This window comes from Archocentrus centrarchus, chromosome 19 (genome assembly GCF_007364275.1).
Source record: "Archocentrus centrarchus isolate MPI-CPG fArcCen1 chromosome 19, fArcCen1, whole genome shotgun sequence".
NCBI lineage: Eukaryota > Metazoa > Chordata > Actinopteri > Cichliformes > Cichlidae > Archocentrus > Archocentrus centrarchus.
The window spans coordinates 30,886,808-30,910,497 of NC_044364.1; the positions used below are offsets into that span (position 1 = coordinate 30,886,808).

The window sequence follows — 23,690 nt, forward strand, 5'->3', positions numbered from 1 at the left end:
AAACTGTCATTCAAACTAAAGATTTTAGAGTCTAGCACAATCACAAGTCTAACGATCATATAGCACACATGACAAACTACACTTTATCCATCTGTGTATCACAATTCATATTTTCTATACACCAGTTGCTCAACAAGGACATCTTTTATGATCTTTACTATGGCGCGAGCAACTTTTTACTGAATGAGTCGTGTACTCTTCTCAGCTTCCAAAGGAACAAAGTGACTGTCAGTTGGAATGATCTTGTCAGTGCTTGATGAGATAAACTGTTTTTAGTTCCTTTTCTGTTGTGGAAAAAAATGGTTTGGGAGCACAAACAAGTACACAAAACAACAAGGACGTGGGACACAACTCGGCCCTGTAGTTCTTTAGCCAGTGTCTGCAGCAGAGTCACTGAGCTGCCGCTCTAAAAAACAGCTGCTGAAACAAACTGCATCCCATCTCTAACTTTGATTGACAAGAGACTGCTGAAAATTTAAAACCCTGAGTGAAACGTGTCCAATTCTGCAAGCACTGATTGAGTATCTGGGGGGATATGGCCTGTGAACACGGGCAGACAGGTAGATAGTAGGTTAATTAAAAACGGCTGCTGCTGTGTTTCCTGTCTTTATGAATTAACGCCAAGTCAGAGCCATGAAAACAGACTGAGCTGTCACTCAAGCTTGACTGACCAAATGTGCTTGGCCTGTGCAGAGCTCCTGCTTTAAATTAATGAGACAGATCATCGTATTCTAAACTTGAATACTGTTCGGCTCATTAATGAACTCACTTCCAGGTAGGATGTCTACAGGGGAGTCTGTGCTCCTCGAGTATTTTGCCACTGAAACAAAGTACATGCATAATAAATTACAAAGCTAAACATTGCCTTGAACAGAAGAAGATAAAGTATATCAACACCCACTGAGCAGAAATGTGTTTCACACCTTACTGTCGCAGGACTGGCTCATTAACTGTGCTGCTGTAGAAATACATGGAATTATTTTTGTCAGGTTGTAAGGATAATAGATGGGAATTTCCTCACTGTGAACCATTTATGTACTTAAAGGCTTATTATTCTGGCACCCGTTGGATTTATCTGTCTTGACTGCAAAAGATAATTGAACTCATAAGTCAGCAGGTTGGGTGTAATGTGTTTCAGAGATGTGTCAAGCAAATCTTTTAGTTTTTCTCTTTTTTTATTTAAAATGAATAACCATAATTTACTCTAAGTCCACAACCAAAGAAATACCTGCCAGAGCATATAATACAAAAACCCAACACAGCAGTTTTCTTTTCTTTTTCAGGATTATACGTGTGTTTCCTGAAGAAACACTCAGTTCTCCTGTAGTGCTTGGCCCTGAACCACAGTTTGAACACTCTGCTCTATAAGAGGATATAATGCCTGTTACTTGCTTGCTTTAAAAATGACCTGTGGGTTAACGGCTTCTCTGTAGCTACGGTTTAAGAGGAGAACGAGAGAAAGGACCAGAAGATGACCAGATAGACAGAAGCAAAACATGCACAACTCAATCTGAAGTGTGTGAACCATTTCAGCAGTGAAAGGACGTCTCTAATTGGATTAAATACAGTCTTATTTGCTTTCTTATCGTCTTCTCCCATAGACAACAGTATTTCCTCACCGCAGTCTGCCTGACCTTGAGCTGTTAGATAAACCCGGGGCTCTGACGCTACTTGCTGTGTGAATGCATCCCTTATTAATAAAAAACCCATGAAATTTACTTTCACCCTCGCATTTTATGCTGTACAATTATTTCTTCCGCTTGGCAAAATCCAGTTCATGGAAGTGTCATTAATTAAAATGTTTATTCTGTAGAGGAAGGAAGTTATAGAGTTATAGAGTGATGATGACTCATGTTTGAATCAGCTCAGTGGGGCGGTATATGGTGTGGAAATTCTGTCCTTTTCTGCTTAAAATTTGTCCACATGTAAACAAGGTAAACTATATTTCAGGCCACTGAGGTCTCGATTTTCATCTAATTTCTGGCAAAAAAAACTGAATTTGATTTATTTTCCCATGATTGTTATATTCCTCGCAGGGCTGAGAAGTCTTTGAACATTTAAACTGTTATGGAAGGCAGCGGTTCGCAGCTTTGTTTGGTACATCTGAAGGGCAGTGAGATGCACAGTGGAAAAGGAAAGATGATTAAAAAAATGATACACAAGATTTTTCTTGACACTTGACTGGAACGCTGCGCTCACAATTTTTCTATAATCTCTAAAGTACTGAATAAGGGTTGACAATATTATGCGTTCATCCCTTTGGTAGACAGTACATTTCAAGGGGTCATGGCAAAAATGCTGGAAACCTCCAGGGAGATTAAAGACTTCAATAAACTGGTTCAGTATTTTTTATTTTTTTGACTGTATATGTATTTTCTGGGTTTATAATTGGGTTCCAAAATCCTGGTTGGAGCCCAACATCTTACCTGCTTTGCTGATACCTTTACCCTAATTTGTACTCTATATGATGCCCTACATTGAATTAATATCAGTTTGACTTTACATGACTAGAAGTAGAAATGAAGTATGATTCTGCTCCATGGAGTGATAAGCACAGTGCATGTTCAGGTCACTGTCAGGTCTGCAGAGGAGACCTGGTGCGTTCATGTCAGTATCTTGGAGGAGATATGGTATTCTTCTGGCAGGGCAAACATAATTCCTTTCATACGCTGGACAGCGATTCTATTTAGTGACCACGTGGACACGCTATAGTGCATCCGTCAAAGCTTATTCATACTTCACTGAAGTGTGCAGTGGAAAAACAATGTGTGATCTGGAGGAGGGTGACAAATGACCTTCATACATAATACACCTTACAGGCCTGTGAGGAGTTCTCAGTGCATTATGTCCTGTATGATGCATGTTGTATTCACAAAAAGAGCTAATGTGTATAATATGTGTGCAGTTGAGCAGCAAATTGATAAATTCATATTGTGGTTCTGTGTCACAGGCAACAAATCACAGGTTTAAATGAACTGTGCACTCTACAACTGTGGATTATTAGAGCATAGATATTAAATTTATGTACATGACTATTTTCTAAGCGCTTTTATATTGTTGCTTGGAAAATCTATTTGAGGAATTGTGGGTTTTGTGGATCTGGTTGATTCAATTTGCTTCTCTGGGCTAAGAAAACCAACAATTACTATGCTCTGATAGCAGCCTTCAGCTCTCTTTACAATAACCTATGGAGTCTCTATGGGGTTTAGTTGAGATAAGTTGGTCATCCAATCAAGCACACTGATATCATGGTCAGCACACCATTTGGGAGTAGCTGTGGTGCTGTGGGGAGGTGCTAAGTCCTGCTGGAAACAAAAATTGGCATTTCCATAAAGCTTGTTAGCAGATGGAAGCATGAAGTGTGCTAAAGTCTTCTGGTGGATGGCTACATTAACTTTAGACTGGATCAAATGAAGTGGGTCCTTGATTTACAAATGAAATCAAGAGTTGACTTTCATCTGAAAAGAAGACTTTGGACCACTGAGTGAAAGTCCAGTTCTTTTTCTCCTCAGCCCAGGACACCTGACATAGTCTGTGGTTCACCAATGTCTTGTTATTAGGAATACAACAGTTTCAACAACTTTCCTGAAGACATCTGTGCATGGTGGCTCTTGATGCAGTGACACCAGCCTCAGTCCACTCCTCTCCCAAGTTCTTAAACTGGCTTTTCTTGACAATCTTCTCAAGACTGCAGCTATCCCCTTTGCTTGTGTACCTTTTCCTTCCACCCTTTCCCCCTTCCACTCAGCTTTCCATTGATATGCTTCAATACAGGACTCTGCAAACAGCCAGACTTTTCAGCAGTGACCTTCTGTGGCTGATGATTGTCACCTGGACAACTGTGAATTCACCAGTCTTCCCCATGATTCTGGCTGTGTGTACTGAACTAGACCAAGAGGTGCACAGTATTTATACTGGATGATAGTAATTTACTCAAATGTCAAATGAAATATTATAATAATTTGAGATACTGAATTTATGTTTTTAATAAACTATAAGCTAAACCAAAAAGGCTTGAAATATTTCACTTTATGTGTAATAAATAAAGAACATATGAAAGTTGACCTTTCTGAGTTAAATGATGGAAAATATACAAACTTTTTCATAATATTCTAATTTATATTTAGCCTGTGGTATATTGAAGTCTACACAACACTTTCTTGTGTGTATTATCTGTAAAAGATAAGCTTTGGGAAACGTGAAATTAGTTAACGACACACAAACGTTTTATATTTTAAATAAACAGGTGAAGAGTCACAATATTTGAATCGCTTTTCGTCTTGGCCCTTGGTGGTTGCCGTAGCATCGTATAAGAACTTTTCCAACCGGAAGTCCCGCCCCTTTTCATCCCCTCTCTGGTTGACTGAGTAAGTTCTTCTTCCTGATCAAACAAAATTACTATTTTAATCATCATCCATCCTCTTCACAAGCAACAATTACCAACGAACTGTTGCCAAATTATATTTATTCTACCCCATATATAGACGATTAGACAGAAATGATATTTCTAGGAGATTGATTTCCGTCTGTTTAGCTGGTAAACTAACTCGGTCTGTCTCTTCCGCAGCGTCCAGTCCGCTGACAAGGCAGCATGGTAAGAATCGCATCGGATTTAAATCTTTCACTTGCTTATTATTTGTGCTAGATAATGTTATATGTTCTTTATACGTGAGTGTTGTTACGTAAAATGTGTTTACTAATGGGCGGTAGGTATTGTAAAAGTAACTAGCATTGGTTATTAGCATTAGCAAGATGCCGTTCATGCGCTAACCTCGGACACCCGGCTACAGCGTGTTAAGGAATGACACATTAATATGTTGATAGCTATAATAAATTGCCACGTGAATCAGGGTTGAATGACTTGAAAACAATCTAAAGCACTAAAGTATAATCACACTTGGGGCTGTCTATAGTCGTGCAGGTTTTGCTTACTCTGTGTTAGCCGCAGGGTGCCCGACATTAGCAGTAACGTACCCAGAGATGCGGTTTTCCCTATAGCAAGACGTCCAAACATCTCAGGCTGATGTGCCGGTGATGCATTCACAATCTTGCGAGATTAATGATGGACCAAGTGCTAGGTTTCGACTTTATAACGGGAACCTCAGTTCCACCGGTCCACTAACATCAGGTTACGAGTATTGGCATGTGAAGTTTGATGCCTAACTGTGCGGTTCTGCTTTCTTTGTAGCCTCGCAAAATAGAAGAAATCAAAGATTTCCTGCTGACAGCCAGGAGGAAGGATGCCAAGTGTAAGACACATGTATACAGTTTGACCTGCTGAGAAAGGCTGATGTTTAAAAAATAGAAATATCCTAAATGATTAGTGTTACTTTTGACTTGAGGTGTGATTATTTAAGTTGACTGTGAAGAGACTCAAAGGCTAATACAGCTTTCCATCCTCTTTCAGCCGTAAAGATCAAGAAGAACAAGGACAATGTTAAGTTCAAGGTGCGCTGCAGCAGGTACCTGTACACCCTGGTCATCACAGACAAGGAGAAGGCTGAGAAGCTCAAGCAGTCGCTGCCCCCAGGTCAGTATGAACAGGTGGCATGGGAAGTAGATTTAAGGGCTATGCATTAAAATGAATTTGTGCTGTTGAATTTAAACAGACTAAATCTTTCATTGCACAAATTTAAAGATAAAATCTACTATTCTTTTCTTAACTATTGGATCATTTGTGGCTTAAAGCATGTTAATGTGAGTGACCTTTTGCACAAGAATGGCCATGCATGCCACAAGCACAGGTATAATATGGTGTGTTTCTGTTGACTGCGAGAGGATCGCTTCTCGGGGCACTTCACAGTATACCCTGTCCGGTCTTTAAGTGATGACGTAGAATTCCATTTCTGTGTTAAATACTCAGCGATGCTGAGTCACTCGTTGTTTTGACCGATCCGAATGTAATAGTGAACTTGCAGCCCTGCCCACTTCTGGTCCGCGAATTGATGTAAAAAATAACATAAAATTTGGCCCTTTAAATTACTTTTTTGACATTTCGCTTAAGTCTCTTAATTGGGGGGGGGAACTTTTTTATTTTTATTTATTTATTTATTTATTTTTTTAGGATTCATAAAAATATCCTTCAGCTGTTTGACAATCTGGGGCTTAATTCAGGGTTTTTATTGGGCCACAAGAGTTGCCCGCTTGCTTCATCATGTTTGGAAGCAAATGTATAAAACGTAGTTGTTGCAATAAAAATGTTTCTGGCTGTGTACACAGGGATCAGTAATATCAGATTCTCACTGTTTGGTGCAAAGCACAGCTGTTGATGCTTAGTTTATAATATGAAGAAGAGCTGTTGATGCTTAAGTGCCCTGAAATGTGGGATGGCCTCATAGTGCAATACTGCAAAGAAGTCTCATAATAAGGAGACCCAACAAAATTGATTACTACTGTAGAGTTGATCAGCTCCATGAAACCTGCAGTTAGGAAGCTTACCTCATAATGGGAGCGGTGTGATTTTTAAACTGGTTATCTCATCCTTTTTCTGTTTCATGTCTTTTTTTCTTTGTAAGAATTATATTTTTGTAATACTGGGAATTACTATAATCATCTGCTCTGCTTTTTCCATAGTACTTTATGATTCAGCTGGTATGACTGAAACTAGTATTGGATTTAAAAAGTGTTGAATTAAATTCTGTAATCATGAGAGAAACCTTCACACAGACTGCAGACCTCATTAATTGGTTCTTTGCAGTTTGCTCTTTCTCGTGTTGGTGCCAGTCTGCATCTAGTTTGTCTTCCAAATACTGCTGTTATGATCATCTGGTCAATAATTACTTGCCCTGTAAAGGTCACGTGATGAGCCTCGATGCATGTGGGGATTTTTGATGAAAATAGAGCTACTGACCACGTGAGACCAATTTTTCCCACGGTGGGACCGTGTGTTTGAAGGTTGTGTAGCTGGTGAACCAGGTTTACTTCAAAATACGATTTAGAGTTTAAAGCTACTCAGTGATGATTGATTAGTTTTACAATAAAATATTATTGTGTTATGGCTCGTAGCCTCAGTAGAAGCCTTTTATAAATGGGAGCACTGCTGACCAGCAGGGTTACTTAGTCAGTCTGTTTGGTTTTCAGATGTTCAGTGGAAGCAAGTGTTGGTATTAATCATGTCAGACATGTTATTGTTCAGCAGTAAACACTGACACATTGATTTTTTTTATTAAAATTATATTTAATAAATCACTAATTGGGTGTTCAGAGGAGGTTCAAGAACATAAGGTATGTGAAATTGGTGCCACTGTTTTGACTTGTGATGTCTGCATATTTTCTAATCTTTTTTTTCTTTTTTCTTTTTTCTTTTTCTTCAGGTCTGGCTGTGAAGGAGCTGAAGTAAATCCGTGATGTACAGATAATTGTAATAAACAAAAAAATGACTTTGACTTCTGTGTTTTATTGAGCTCTATGCTGCGATGCACAAGTGTGACATGAACATTGGAGCTGGAGGTGTCTGCAGCTGCTGCTTTCACTGCTGCTGGAGCTGTAATCAAACAGCATGAGGAGCACTGACTAGTTCATGGCACAGTTGGAAAAATCAAATCAAATCCACCATATGGTTTTTTTTTTTTATCTTAATGAAGGTGTTTTACTGCCTGGTTTCATATTTGGCATCATGATGAGAGTCAGTATATCTGCATACCACAGAAGTAGAAGATGTTTTGCTCATTTTTGACAAATCTATTGTTTAGTGTGTCAAACATTTAAAACGTTTAAGGCATAGAAGTCAAATAAGCACACTGGCTTCATATAACTGAATTTGTTATCAGTGTGTTGGTGACTGAGTGGAATCCAGCTTAAAGCTTCACTTAGTTCTGATTAAAATAATTTAGTACAGGAAATCTGCTCATGAATAGATCAAGTTTATTTTAGCATCTAAAACTGCTTGATCTGTAGCTGAAGTGGAGCAGAACATGCTCGAATACAAGATTTTAATAACGACCTCCGTTTGGAACGGGCCTGTGTCCACGCTCAACCTCAGGTTGTGTAATTGGCTTAGTTGAACACTAGATGGCAGCGTTACAGATCATTTATTGGAGAATAAAGGGGACGTTGGGCAATCAAAGATCGATGTGACTGATGTTACATCACACTCGGTGTATCTGTTTAAAGTTATGTTTTAACTATACTTCCAGACTAATGTTTCAAATTTACAGAGGCGAATGCGCGCGCCCCCGCACCCAATGGTGTCCTGTGCGTACTGTGAGTGCGCGTCCTCGCCGCGGACTGTTGTCTGCCGTTTGTGTGGAGCAGCTGTCTGTCGGATAGTATAAGAGGGTCCACGGACACGGGGACGTGGGTGCAGAGTGATTTTTGCTCTTTTTTTAGCGAAAATCGTTACCGGATCTCACTTTGTGACCACACTTTCAGCTTTGCACGACTTTTCCGTCTCATGTGTGGCCGAGCGTGTTTCCACAGCCGAGCATGCGTTTATCGTTGCCTTTGTTTGATGTGCGACTTCATTAAAATATCCGGCAGCGGAAGAAACTGCCCGCTTTCCTACTGAGAGGCTAATTTAGGCTGAAGCCTAACTTTTTTCTCTGGGCAGTTATGTCTTCGGATCGGGTGGATTATATTGCGCCTTGGTGGACTTACTGGCTTCACAGTTTTCCTCATATTAATCTGAGGTTTCAGCCCATTGATAAGAGCTTCCAGCCTGAAGATGAGAACTACCAGCAGGTCAGTGGAGACGGATATGGGACATATGGCTCTTTACCAGGAGCCCAGTTACAGACGCATAAAACTGGGACATAATATGCCTGTAGGGTTCTGTAATGGCACTTAGTATGGAGTTTATGATACTATTTAAACATTGTTCTAAAATCAACCCATAATATGGTTAATTTTTCTGATGTTATTGTGGCTTCACAAGAATCGGTTGTGGGGTCTTTATAAATACCCTTTCTGCTGCCCTTAAATTCAGACTAAATTGTATTATTGATGTCAGAAGTGGGCCATAATGTCCCTGTATGTTCTCCAGCCAGCTTCAGTGTGGAAACCACATTGAAGCATCTTTATTTTGCCATTGACCTGTGAATCAAGTCCAAATGCTTACTGGGTATTGGAATGGCAATCATCTTTCTAAAAGCAGCAATTGCTCTTTTGCACACACACAGAAAGCATCACTTACATATTTCAGAAAATCTTAGAAAGAGTAAACACAGGACAGGTGATCTCCCAAATACTGCTTGGCTCTACTGTTGCACCCTTTTACATATATAGAAGAAGGGCTCATCCTTTATCTGCAGGAGAGACGGAGAGAGGAAACAGACTTGTGGGATAATGCTGGCATAGATCACCCATGAGAGTCAAATTGATTCCCATCTCACTCCAGAGGCGGTGACAGGACCATTTCACACAGCTCTGAAGAGGGCTGGGATCAAATTTTGGACTAATGACCTGCTTGTGAACACATGTCATGTTGCATGAATGTTTTATTATTTAACTGTTGAATTTTTCAAGGTTACAGCTCTGCCTCTGTCAGTGCAAGTAATCATCCTGAGAAGTGATGGTGTTTAAGTTCATAGCTGCAGCATCCCTGCACTCTGGTCTCCAGAGTGAGGTCAGGTGTCTGAGACAGTTCAAGCATTTAATTTCAGCAAGCAGGAGTCGTTATCATTAGCAGTGAGACTCACTCAGAAGCACATGTGCATTCTTTCAGGAACCAAGCACAAACAACATGTGGCTATGATTCATATTTTTGTGTTTGTGGAAGTCATATTTCCACACAAAACTGCAATTTGTGTGGAAATTTCTATCCTCAGACCCAAGGGGGAACCTATGGGTCCTGGGAGAGACAGCAGTCACCTGCACAGATATTCGCCAACACTTTCAGGCAGAAATATCAGACCATTTTAACCCGCTCCAGTAATTACTGGCATCATGTGTTTATGACTTGCAGCATGTACTGTAAATTTGTGACAAGGACTCTAAGCAATCATAGCAAAAAAATAATCTAAACTATATTTCTAGAGAGAATCTGAGGTTTTCCCAGGCTTTAGTTGGCTGTAATGCTAACTAGCGCTCCTACCTGTGCTACAGACAGCACTTAGAGTCTTAGGGCTGCTCTGCTGGACAAACTATGAGGCTGACAGAGGTTTCTCCTTAGGGTCGCTCCTTTTCCTTTCGAAAGGATCGAGGCCAGGAACTCTGCTCATGATGGGTGGAGTTCCTACACCTGACCTTTTCAGGACCTTTACGATAGAAAAGTTGAGACCCTAAGTAAGAAATCTTTAAATGTTTTCAGAAAGGTGGACAGCATATTCACTCATACCACCGCATTATGTTTCATTGTGGTTTTGATGTATTTCAGCGCCGCGAGATATGAAATATATTTTTCACTCATGTTGAGGAAGAGCCAGAATAAGGCAAAGGGAGGGAGATTGTCTTTTCTCATGCTGCCTGCGCCGCCCTCGGTTACACTGAGTCAGAGCCACGGGTGCAGGAAGAGAGGGTGGTGAGTCTCAGCAGGTGAAAAGCAATTCCCACTGAGAATACTGTCAGCCACAGGCAGGCCGTCAGTCTGGGGTAGGAAATCCCCACCAACGCATCCATCGACCTTCCTTGTTCCCGGTGAATTTTCTTCTCCTACCGCCCTGTATCTGACTGAGGCATGCTCCTGCTCTCTTTTGTCTTTGCTCTCAGACATAAGTCGAGGCTTTAATGGTTTCAGTATGTGGAACAATGTACTGTAAAGCACCAAAGCTAATGACGCAATTTCAAGCTCATGCAAGGCTACTTAGGGCATTGTATTTCTTGTTGTTTATGGGCTGCTGAGCTTAATTCAGGTCACCACCTCCTGTTTTGCTTGAAGTAGAAGCAGTGTCCATGCACTGCGTATATAATCAATAAATGAATTAGTGAGAATAACACTGATGACATTGATCTTGGGTGTCCTGAATAGTTGTCAAGCTGTGAATTATACTTGAATTATTTAGGGGGAGTGTTAATGTTGCTAGTGAAGTGACTCATAGTATATTAATATGGTCTGTACTGCGAGACAGTAAAAGCTAAACAATTTATGTGGCCTGGCTTATAATGCCTTGTTTTATGAAAGTACAGCACGCTGTGATTTCAGTGAGATTTACTGCAGTTGATATTTTTGCAGGGTTTAACAATTTAATGGGACAAAAATTGAGTTTTAATTGAGCTATGTAGTGGTGAGTTTATTCTTTTGTTATGGCGGTGCTGAGTTGGCATTTTCTGTTGTAGATAGGGGAGTACTGAGCAGCTGAGCCCTGCTTCTTAACCCGGACCACATGCTTTGTCAGAGGAGCTCTAATTGGTTAGTTGCACTGTGGGCAATCCTGGTGAGGTCCTCTCCTGGCTCTGGGCCATAGAATGTCAAGTTATGTGAGGGGATGTTATCTTTCATTGTTCTTTCTCTGCATCCGTGTGAGCGTGTGATAGTATCCTACTTTCTGCTCCTGCTGTTTTCAGTAAAGAAACGTCTGTCCGTTGAATCATCTGCCCAGGGTGCCTCTAATTTTTGTCTTCTGACTATAATCAAGCTATTCTCCTTTTTTTAACTGAGATAATTTAGAAAATCTCATCTTGAAAACTACATGTAGGACCTATTGAGTGACTGCTGTTAAAGGTAACAGTGTTTAGCCCTCGCTCCCAGTGACCACTCCATGAAGTGGGTGGAACTGTTGAACTGTTTTTGTTCTTTGTTCAATCCACGCTCCACTAATTTTAAGTGTGCTGACCTCATGAGCAGCTGACACCCATTGTAATTTAGGGATGCACATGCCTGTGAGACAAACTGCTGATCTCCTCCGGTATCGCTCACTTTCTCAGCCCGCTCTGTCTGATGTAGGAAATGGATTTCTCCGCTCTGCCTGTCCCGAGGCCTACAGGATATAGAGGGCAAAAAAAATGAAAAGCTTACCCAAAAATAGGACAGAGTTGGAGGCCTAATTTTTTCCTATATATTTGAGTGTGTGTGTGTGTGTGTTGAGCCAGAAAATGATGCGTAGGTCAGAAGGTCCCGGTCTGTCTGACTTCACCTTTCTTTCTCCATTTCCTGATTTGTGGCTCAAACACGAACACGTTTATGCCGAACGTGCTGCTGATGTGGATCACATGGACTGCTCCAGCATCCAACCGAGGTGCTCTCCGACTCTTCAAGCAGCCAGATCACAAAAACTCAAAGTATGAATAAACGTTTGAGAGGAATAATCATTTGTGCTTCTGTTTACATGAAGTTTTTAATAGGTAGACCTACATTATCATTACAGTGCAAAAATCTTGAGCCATGGAGGCCGATCCATGACTGATAGCTGTGTGTGTGTGTGTGTGTGTGTGTGTGTGTGTGTGTGTGTGTGTGTGTGTGTGTGTGTGTGTGTGTGTGCGTGCGTGTGTGTTTATCTACTTATGAGTTTACTGCTTTGGCAGTGTGTTTGGGATTATTGTCATGCTGTAAAATGCTGTTGCTAATCAGACCTTCCAGATGGTATCTCATGGAGGATCAAAGTCTGATGATATTTTTATTATCAGACTTAATATTGGATTTTAATATTGTGCTTTCAAGGTTTGAAAAGTGCTTAAATTTTGGATATAGTGCTTGAAACTGCTTGAAATTGTAACTGTTTTTTAAAAATAAAAAATAACTCTGATTGAATAGTTCTCTTAGGAGATGGAAAAAGAAAACGAGTCAGAAAGTATAAATGAAAATTTCTCCACCTGGCCTGCACCTGTCAGTCTGTGACGCCGCCCCTCCACCAAAGACGGAGAGCCACTGTTTTAATGAGTGCTGCTAAAAAACTGCAAATTCCAATTATGGATAAGACGAGTATGGAATTATGTTTAGGTCAAAGGTTACACGTGAGGTTACACAGGTTACATTCCTCGAAATTCAAAAACTCGCGTGCGTAGAACTCAGCAGCCGCGTGCACAAAGAAACATGGTGCACACGAGTATGGAAAGCCGATCAGGTCACAATTTGACACTATTGTAATGCGTTTGTCACTATTCTAACGTGTTTAATAAAGATTTATTTTAAAAAAAAAAAACGCTGTTTTTCCTGGTCATTGAATACTGCATTTCAATGACCAGATCGAACACCATTTTTTATGCTGTTCTGTGACAGATATAATGCCGTTTAAAATGTTTTCTTAAATTATGCAATCCCCTCCCCCTGGTTTTCTCAGCCACTTAAGTTAAACTGTAGTCAACCAATTGAAGAAGACCAAGTGCAGACCACACTAGTTCACTTTTCTGCAATGTAACTGCTTGCTTGGCCCACTCTATCCATTCTGTAGCAAACCGTTAAACAAAATTAAATTAAATTAAATACAGTGTTGCTGTACTTATATGAGTGCCACTGTAATGCCTTGGAATTTAATAATCTTACCAACTTTGTTATTTTTGTCTCTTGGCACATGCAGGTAGCAGATATGCAGGTCTGAATCCTCACTGCATGAGTCACATTTCTTGGCTTCTAGAGGGCACACACATATAAATGACACAAAAATTGTGGAATTTAAAAAGCTATGTTTGCTTGTTTTCCCTCTTTTGATGATTATGAGCCCAGGTGGGACACCAGTGTTTTCTCCATGTCTCCTAATCCATTATGTAATAAAAGTTGATATCTCCACTTGTTTCAGAAAGAGCATTCTGTCTTTTGCTTGCTTTATTATGCTTTAAAATATCAAAATGCATAGTGAGGTTAGTACATAAGACAAATCTGCGACAATGGTTTGCTACAGAATGGATAGAGTAGGCCAAGCAAGCAGTTACGTTGCAGAAAAGTGAATCTGTGATGAACTAGTGTGGTCTGCACTTGGTCTTCTTCAATTGGTTAACTGCAGTTTAACTCAAATGACTGAGAAAACCAGGGGGAGGGGATTGCATAATTTAAGAAAACGGCGCTTTAAACACCATCATATCTGTCACAGAACGCTGTGAAAAACGGCGTTCGACATTGAACTTCGTATGACATAAAATGTGGCATTCAATGACCAGGAAAAACTGTTTTTTTAAAAAAAATAAATCTTTATTAAACGCGTTAGAATAGCGGCAAACACGTTAGAATAGTGGTGAATTATGACCTGATCGGCTTGCCATACACTAGTGTCTGCTGTGCACGCTGCTGCAGGTTCACGGTCTCCTGAGGAAACTTTTCGCAAGCAGAGCTGGATTCTTCGCGACTTCTCACCATTTGGGCAGAGCCTAATGTGATTGGTCAGTTTGATGGCAGGTTCAGGTTACTGCATTAGACCGAGTTACACGGTGGCAACATCATAAGAGCTGTTTTAAACCGGATTTACTCCCAAATGGAGAATGAAGTCTCCAGAATTAACTATCAGTAGTTATTGTTTTATGTCACGTGACTTATGACATAATACCATCTTTTTAATGTGATGACAAAATGTGAAATAATTTTGAGTATGTGTGTATTTCTATAAAAATGTATCATAGTGTTAATGTGCTGGAAAACCTTGAAAATGGACATTGAAAGTACTTGAATTTGATCTGGGAAAAGGTGTATGAACCCTGGTATTCATAATTCCATCAGTTTTGACAAGATCCCCAGTTTCCTCAGTGTTACAGGAAAAATAACATTCCTCCAAAAATGTCAAGTACAACCGACTGGACTAAAAAGCTGTGAACTTTGGAAAACCTTGGAGTGATTGCTGAAGACCACTTTAAAACATTACAAGTCTGGCTCCTTGGATGCTAGGCTCAAGACTTTTGCACAGTACTGTGCATCAAAAGAAAAGCCAAAGTTTGGTGGTTTCTTACTTCTTACTAATTAACTCAGCAGTACTTGAACCAATTTTGAGCTGGTCATGAGACTCTAGGACGTCACAGGCAGCATGGACATGTTTTTGTGAAAATTAAATACTTTTCTTCTTATCAGCTGTTCAGTGACAGTAATTACTGTGAAGAATGTGGATTATAGTCATGTACACCCAGTCAAGCTCAAGAAATACTGAAAAATGTATCCAACTGCTGCAGGAACTGGTGTTTGTTACTGTTGACAGGGAGCTGGGGCATTACGCCTGCTGCAGTGCACAGTTTGAAGCTTTTGTATTTCAGGGTAGATGTTTGTCTTGTTTGTCCTTTTTCTTAACCTTTACATAATTATGGTAAAAAAACAAAAAAACTTTGTCTAATTCAGCACAGAAAAATAGAGCTGCAGACAGTGTTCTGTGGAAAGCTTTTATCTTATTACTGTGACTTAGAGTCATATGGGATAAATGAACAAGGCACATACATAATGTTCATTTACAGGCACCAACAAGCACTTTTAATGCATCCTATCTTTATGCATCAGTGGTTTTTCAGATATTGTCTGAGGAAAGTGTTCCTCCTGTGGGTCCCAACAGCGTTTCTTTTTCGGCTTATCGTTTGTCATTCATGAGCATTTCCGTCACCTTCCTCTCTTTCTTCACTGATGTCAAACCTCTTGCTTTAAATGAATGCACTGTGTACACTGTGTAGCTAATAATAAACTCTTAAGAGACTTGATGTAAAATCTGTGGGAGAAAAGTTATTTTTTTATGATTGTCTCCAAGTCTAGTTTGAATATAGTTTGAAAGCAATTATTTCCCCTTAAAGTGCAGCCATAACCTTCTGATTATACTGGTTGGATTTATTAATATTTCTAATTTATGGTTCAAATTTAACAGCATTTTTACATCAGCCCCCTTCACATGAATTTGGTTCAAGCAGCTACTTTACTGATTGCAGCAGATTTTACAACTAAGTGCTTATATGGGACTGTTTGTTAACTGTGTTTAGTGCATGTGATCGAAAATGAAAAATCATGCATTTCAAGAGCTGAAATCCGTTATCTGTCTAGCCACTCTGATTACATTGGAAATTTTACCAACTCCTTTTGCCGCCTCCTCAGAAAATCAATCTTAAATCTGTCGTTCTTGATTCCCTTGCTCCTTGTCTTATCTTAGCTTCTCCCTGTTTGTGCTAAATGATTGTGTAACTTTATTGTAAAGCAGTGATTCACCTCAGCTAGCCTCTCTGGCAAGTCATCCTTTTTACTATGCAGCCATCTATGTATGTATTCCTTGCTTGTGACGTGCATAGACAAAGAGAAAAGAACTTACACTGTCCCCTCTGGCTTTCCAGAAGGTCATTAACCCCAATCTGTCTCTGTAGTGCTTGAAGCCAGTTATTAGCATCACCTGATTGACTATATGGTATGGCTTAGGTCTACACTAATAAGGCAATATTTCCAACCCTCATGCTGATCTAACCACAGTTAAACAGGATATGACAGCAGTGAATGACTAACCATGCTGCAAAGGCTTTGGTTCCTTTCTATTTTTCTTCTATGGCCACAATTTTAGTTGGTGATATATGACATTGAAAGTCTATAGCGAGTCACATCTAAAGCATTTGGCCATTTACCAAAGCCTTTGTGAACTGGGACAAGTGGATTCACATAGCCACATTCCCTCTAGTATAACAACAATGGAAGGTCGCTCTTCCATGAAAGTCGGGGGTTGGGTTTCCTTTGCTGTGATGGTGTAGAATCAAAATCATGACCACCCTGACCTCCCCGAGGAAACAGTTTGGCTTTGGGTTCAGAGAGGAATAAACATAATGCGCTTTGCTGCACCCAAAGATTTCTCATCAGCATAGCCTCGTTTACTAGAACCATGTTCACCACGGTTTTAGAGAAGAAACTGAAAAAGCCACTTCCAGTTTAGAGAAGTAAGACAGCACAGTGCAGATACACATCAGAATCACTTTTTTTTCAGAGCAAGTACTTTCTATGGGGTATTTGTTGGTATATGTAATTGTAGTACTTAAAGTATTACATTGCAATACAGTAGGCTTACCACTGAAATTAGTTTCACAATAGTAATGTGGCAAAATCCCACCTAAGTGGTGACAGCTTGTAATCCAGTGATCAGGAGCAGCGGAGTGGGTGGAAGCTGCCGTCATTTTTACTAACACCCCCCCCCCCACACCACCCCCCCCACCACCAACCCCCCCACACTTGCCTCTCCAGTCTTTAGATGTTTTCATGCTTGTGTTCACCACACTGGTATTAGTACTTCCCTGACACAGTGTTAGGGTAATAGATTAAAATCATGGTTTTAAACCCACCAACACCACCACCACCGCTTCCTTACTTTACTCGACTTCTCATCCATGTCCCATGGGTCACCTTGCTGGGATTTAATAGCATCCCGCGGTGGACGTGGGCAGGCCCGGCTGAATGCGCTGAGCGGGAAAAGGCCCGCGTCCCCAGGGCATCCGACCACGTATTGGAGTGGAACAGGAGGAAGGCAGTGAGCTGGGCTGCTCCATTGATCTTTGGGTAGGGGGCTTTTCCTCTTCGCCATATCAGCCTGCATTTCTCAAGACGCTTGGCGCCTCAGTTCAACCCAGCATGTGGTATCAAGGCATTAGAGAAAGTGCTATGTTATGTCATGCAGAATGGTAAATGTAGTTGAGAAAAAATGATGGGGAAATTTTGGTTTGCTTTAAATTTGTGTCCCTATGTCGGAAGACTCTCATTAGTCATTGAGAGGGTTACTGAAAATGGCATGTTATAACTTCTGTGGTACCTTTTGTTAAGTATAAATAAAAGTAAAAACCTGATAGCATCAATCTAAAGATGAGCAATTTGAGCTTTTTACAGAGAGTTGCCGTTGTGTTCTGTTATGGAAGTGAAGGAGTCGGTGTTTGTGGAGTTTGGGGGAATGTGGAAGAGAAATGAAGCAGGAGTGAAGCTCCTGCTGCCCATCAGGCTTTGAATTTCAAGGTGGAGCTTTTTTCACACATTGACCTGACACCTGTTTAACCCCTATCACAGTGAAGGAACGTCCCGCCCGTTCAAGCTACTCTCACACACTGTACATTGTAAAGTGATGTGCGCAGCGCCTGGAGGCCTCCCCACCTACGCACAACTGCCTGCCACCTGCTGTGGAGCTCCTGTGCTTGCAGAAGACACTTCATATCACTTAGTGTTTCATTTAGAGCTGTTCCAAGTTTGTGGAATTCCTCTGCTAAATGACTTAGGCCTGCTTAGCAGACGCACTTTAACAGATGGAGGGGCTTTCTTTTCCTATGTATTAATTATGGTGACCACTTGTGTATTAAAAATAGATTTTTAGTGAAGGCCACATATACCACTTAGGCAGTTGTGAGTTTACATCTGCGCTGACATAGACGACCTCTATGCGCTCTGTTTCCTGTCTGTTTCCATTATGCTCCAGAAGAGCAGCCGTGAGTGCTCATCGAGGACAGGGGAGATTTGGAAAGATGTTCTCTAATAAATCAGAGTCCTTCCAATGAAATTAAGCTGAAGTGACGATGAAGCTGGATTCCACAGTTACTCTCTTGCGCTGAGACTGCAGCAGCATGAACATCTCCGAGCTGCATAGATTCCACTCCGTATTATTTTAACATCCTTAATGTTGTAAGGGCATTCAGGGGATTATTTCAATATTTCATATTATTATTATTAATTTTATGTGCAAGCATTAATACCATCCTGCTATGGCCATGCCTTAAGATTGCCTGTTTGTTATATTTCTCAGATGGCTTTGTGATAGGTCATTACAGCATCGCTGTCCGTTATCTCACTGTCCCGTCTGTGCTGCCTTCATGGTACCTTTGATGGACTCAGGAGAGTATAAATGACTCAGCCAGCGCCCTCTGGGTTATTTCTGCCCCAGGTTATTACCGCTTCTTATGCTCTCCCTTTGTACTTCATTTGAATGAGAGTGTGGGTGAATGGTGTCTAGGCCTCAGTTTATTCTCTATAATGGGCCATTCTGTGATTGTAATTGTGCTGCACTTAAATTGCAAACCATTCTTTTTTAAGTTGTTTTCAATAATCTGTCCGGCCATGTTCTATTTTTTTTATGCAGTTTTTATAAAAGCATCATGATGAACTCAGCGGTGTTTTCACAGTCTGCTTAACAAATGAATAACTGACTTGAAAAAAATACACATGATTAATGACGGATAGAGTCGGCTTACTTCCAGCTAATTTGCATTGGACATGCTACAGGCAGCTTAGCAGTTTGAAGTTCATATAAGGGCCACATCAGAATATCTGTGAGGAACAGATGGTTCAAAATAAACTCCCTGTGTTAGGTGTATTATCCTATAATTTGTATGTTAATCATTCTTGGGGCAGAGCTTATGGCTGCTTTTTGCTTTTAGTTCATTTTTGTGCATTCGTCATATTCTCACATTTTGCTCATATTTTGGGAAAAATCACATTATTATGCAACATTCCTGCCTCAAGGCAAGGCCTCTACAACGGGACTGTAATGGGAAAGAAACTGGGCCAAGCAGTGAGTAACAGAGTGTGTTTGGGGTAGCCATGAGGATGCTGTATCCCTGTCTGTTGTCTTCTCATTATGAATTCATGCACACGGAAACCTTCAGTTTGTCAGTCAGCCACTTTGTCTGCACCACCTCTTTTTGTCTATTTTGTTTTTTTTTTCATCCCACCCTCACTGTCCCTCCATCACTCTGTCACCTCCTCTTTGCCCCCCCCCCCCCCCCCCCCCCCCCCGTCCAGTTCTTGGGGCCTGCCTTTACACTCAGCTCGATCTTCCTTCTTTCCTGTGCCATTGGCTCCATCCTCATGCTCCCCCGCCCCCGTGTCAACAGGGAAAACTGAGAGGTAACAAAAGAGAGTGGACAGCACAACCTCTTGAGTTTACAGTAAGGAGAGGGTTGTTAACATATTGAGCCTGTTTTTATGGAAATCTACTCAAACCTAATTTAGGTAGCAGTTAAGTGGTCAGACCTGCCAATTAGAATTTACCAAAGAGCGAATGTATGCACACTCTGGTCGCTGTAAAAAGATAAATGGTGTTTTTAAACTTAATGGAAGGTTGGAGTACTCGGAAATGATGGTTCCAGGATGGGTTTGTGGTGTGGGCATGTGTGTCTTTGTGCAGCCCACCACTGAACAGATGCTACATAATTTAGAAGCTATTATTTTTGCACCTTACTACTGAGAAGAAAGAACAGTAGGAGGGGATGATAGACAGAAAGTGGAGAGTGTTGTCCTGGCTATAACTGCTTTAAAAGCAATAAATTATTAGTTCCTTCTTAAGTCCTATATATTTTTTAAATTATGCAATGGGTTTTGGAAAACATAATCGCTCGTTTTCCTCTCGTTCTGTCACTTTCTCCAGTTCTTCTACGTTGCCTGCCTGCAGAGGAATCACGAGATAGAGGCATGGCAATTTAACCAAGTCTGTCACATGCTGCTTAATTCAAATAGGCTGATAAGTCTGCTTTCACTCGTCATCCCTCCCTAACTAACCTGCATGTTACCATGACAATAAGAGTGGCCGGGTGGCCCAGCGTTCAGCGGGGGTTTCCCCCTTTATTTCTCCTCTGTTGAAAAATCCAAAGCTGGCTCCCACCCATCCCCCTCTGTTCATATTATCCACCTGCACCCCCACATCTCCATCTCATTTACTGTGTTCACCTCAATTACACCCGGTTTATGCCAGTTCTCATCATTCGAAACTCCACCCCGCTTTAAGATGCCGCTCGCTCTCCGTCTCTTTGTCTCACCTTAGTGAGCGCTGCCATCCATCTGTCTGAGCATAGCAATTAACACATTTACAGCCCCATCTGTGAAACTGCAAAGTGCTATGTTTTCATTAAAAGAGCTTCTTTATATTTCTTTGTATGTGTGTGTGTGTGTGTGTATCAAAGTGTGAAAGGACTGTGGCATAACCTAAAAAAGGAAGCCTTCCCTTACTCCCGCATGCCTCTAAGTGCTTGTGAACTGATTTTATTTGAAGGACTCAGGTCCAATTTGCAGTGAAAAACAGGAGTATTTAACATTTATGCAAGCTCCTGAGTGCCCTGTCTCAGTGCTGCTCTTCTGCATGAGTCAACATTAACAGAGCCTGCATTAACAGTGCAACTGTCTCCCACAGCAGCACAGACCTGATTTATTATAGGGGAAAAACAAAAACTGATGTTTTTTTAATAGTTTTTGCGAGTGAGAACTTTTGCAGGGAGGCTAACAAAAGTTAAACCCTGGGCTGCCTTGTCGGGTAGCTGGACCTTTGTTCACAGGTAAGCAGGTAACTTTTGGTAACATGTACATTTTGAAGCCCTGTCGGTTTTTTAAAGTACATCTACTTTCTACAGTACTGATCCTGACAGGGTAGTCAGCTCCCTCTTCTTTCAGCTGGTCCCTTTAGAGATCACCACAGCAGATCATCTCCCTCCATCTCACCCAGTCCCTTACATCTTCCTCTGTCAGATCAACTCTCTGCATGTCCTCCTTCACTACATCCATCAATCTTCTCTGTGGTCTTGCTCTCTTCGTCTCACCTTGCAGCTCCATATTCAACATCCTTTGTCCACTATATGCACTATCCCTTCTCTCCAGAACACTCGACCTGCGCTATTCTTTTACAATCCTTTCAATCGCGGTCACTCCCAGTAAAAATCTAAACATCTTCAACTCTGCCACCTCCAGCTTGGCCTCTGCTCTTTTTGTCAGAGCCACCATCTCCAAACCATCCATCATCACAGCCTCACTACTATCTCATAAACCTCCCCTTTCATTCTTGCTGCTATTGTTGTTACAAATCACCCCTGACACTCATCTCCACCCGTCCACCCTGCCTGCACCCTCTTCTTCACCTCTTTGTGTGCTCTGTCCATTGCTTTGAATGGTTAACCGCAGGTATTTAAATTCGTCCGTCTTCTGCTCCTTGTATTTTCACTCTTACCCTGGTATCACCCATTGCCTTCTGAAGGTCCTGTTTTGAAGCCTTGCGTTGAGCATTTCCACCATCGCCATAAAAATGGATGTGACAAGGAAGGGCTGGTCTGTGAACCACATGCTCATTGGCAAAGACTTGTGATTGAAAACTTGTAGCCAATAAGCATGCAGTTTAACCACAGTTTTATCACCGATAGTCCTCCATTTTGAAATATGGTATGACCAATTTTTTTGACTCAGTAGAATCGTTCCCTGATCACATTTTTCCCCCGTGAAGGCTGGTTTCCAGGACCTTATTCACTTGATGTGACTGCCAAACCTGAACAGAAGCCTGTGGAATAACGGCCGTGTGTGCGCTCTTGTCCTGTGACCTCGTTAAACACGATCACTTTCTGAAGTTCCTTTTGTGAATTATAGTGATTGTTAGGCTGAAAGGAACGATTATGCAGCTGTAGCCAATGAGCATGCGGTGTCTTCGGCTTCACATCATATTTGAAAACAACCAAGATGCCCTCTATGAAAATGTTCATCTCTTCACTTCCTCTGTTCTTTTTGTTAGTTTCTAATATTTTAGGCAACCCAACATATGAAGCTGGGAAGAGGACCAGTGGGAAGAAATACTGTTTTAAAAGGTTTGTGGTGCAAAATGAGCAAAGATTAAATGTTTGTATGAAAATATACCTTGCAGTTGACAGGAGTTTCATATACAGTGTTGCTATTTCCTGATTCCAGAGGATTTTTCAATTTGCAGTCTACCTACTCTTTATAGCAATCATCCACATAATCCTGTAACTCTTCCATTGCTGAATTTAATCCCACCACTTCACTTGCAGGACACATGACATCACAGGCAGAGAACAGATGGCTCAGCACTGAAAAGATTTCAGGAAAACTAAAAAGGAGAGTAAAGAGGGGGGAAGGAGGGGACCGAGCTCGAATAAACCCATCTGCTTCACAGATGGATGCAGATTTCGTTGGGCCTGTTATGACAGTCTTGATGCTATGTTTTGCATCACTCTCCATCTTTCGCAGAAGGTGGGATGGGGGCTAAAAGGAGGGGTTGAGAGGGAGAAAAGTGTATGCAGAGATGTATGAGGAAGGGTCCTTGCCACTTTCCAGTTGGAGTGGGCCTCTCAGAATGCAGATGGCCTTGTTACCGTGGCTGTGCAGGCATATTTATTATTGTTTGTGTCTTATTACCACACAAATCATAAGTGGTGACAGGAAAACTGGAAATTGGTTATTTGTATGGTAAGTTAGCACAATTTAGAAAAGCAGTTAAATTTTTTATTTAGATGTCATTTACTGAGACTAACGTTTTCCACTACTGCACAATTTAATATCATCTTACACAACGTCAGTGTTAACGTCTTCCTCATGCATGCATGCGTCGCCAGTAATAATCCAGTAGAAAATAATTCATTATGCCAACATGGTGCATTTGATACTTCATAAACATTTAACAAACTCTTTGAGGGGAAAAAGATGGACTACTTGAATGTAACTATTGTTAGTTATGTGGGATTTCCCCTTTATGAGGAGTCAACTGTCCTGATGTAAAATGTAATTATGCCTGAATGTCACAAAAGTTAAAATACAGGCCTTAACAAAGATGTCTATGAGTTTACTTATAGTGATATGAATGTTATGGCACAATGCTTGTAAAAAAAAAGTTTCCTTGCAAGGACACAATGCGTTTGATTCACACTCCTCTTCTCACCCTGTGCAGTCGCTCATATTCCTGGGCTGTGTGGCAGCGGCGGGGCTCGGCCTCACCTTCTGTGTCTGGCCATCTACCTGAGCTGTCTGTGCTGCTGCCATAAAGAAGAAGAGGAGGAAAGCAAGAAACCCAACTCCTGCTGCGTCACCTGGTCGGGCCGTCGCCGCCGGCCTCATCCACATGGTGAGAGAATCATGACCCAGACAGCGCGTTATGAATGACCCCCGTCACAGTTCACACACGCTCTCTGCTGCTGTCGCGGTTCTTTGCTTT

At 41.1% G+C, this 23,690-nt stretch overlaps 2 protein-coding genes across 3 annotated transcripts in view; both read left to right on the plus strand.

Moving 5' to 3' along the window:
• The first annotated feature begins 4,295 nt into the window (after positions 1-4,295).
• rpl38 (ribosomal protein L38) lies at positions 4,296-7,385 on the plus strand. Its single transcript, XM_030755365.1, has 5 exons — positions 4,296-4,367; positions 4,568-4,594; positions 5,189-5,249; positions 5,408-5,530; positions 7,314-7,385. The coding sequence occupies exons 2-5, from the start codon at positions 4,592-4,594 to the stop codon at positions 7,337-7,339; spliced, it is 213 nt and encodes a 70-aa protein (XP_030611225.1). The 5' UTR covers positions 4,296-4,367; positions 4,568-4,591; the 3' UTR covers positions 7,340-7,385.
• A 1,154-nt stretch (positions 7,386-8,539) lies between these two features.
• ttyh2 (tweety family member 2) overlaps positions 8,540-23,690 on the plus strand; it is a 111,209-nt gene continuing 96,058 nt past the window's right edge. For both annotated transcript variants that reach the window (XM_030755684.1, XM_030755685.1), the window contains exons 1-2: positions 8,540-8,679; positions 23,427-23,600. The gene's annotated coding sequence lies outside the window, so the exon portion shown is untranslated. The remainder of the gene's footprint in view (positions 8,680-23,426; positions 23,601-23,690) is intronic.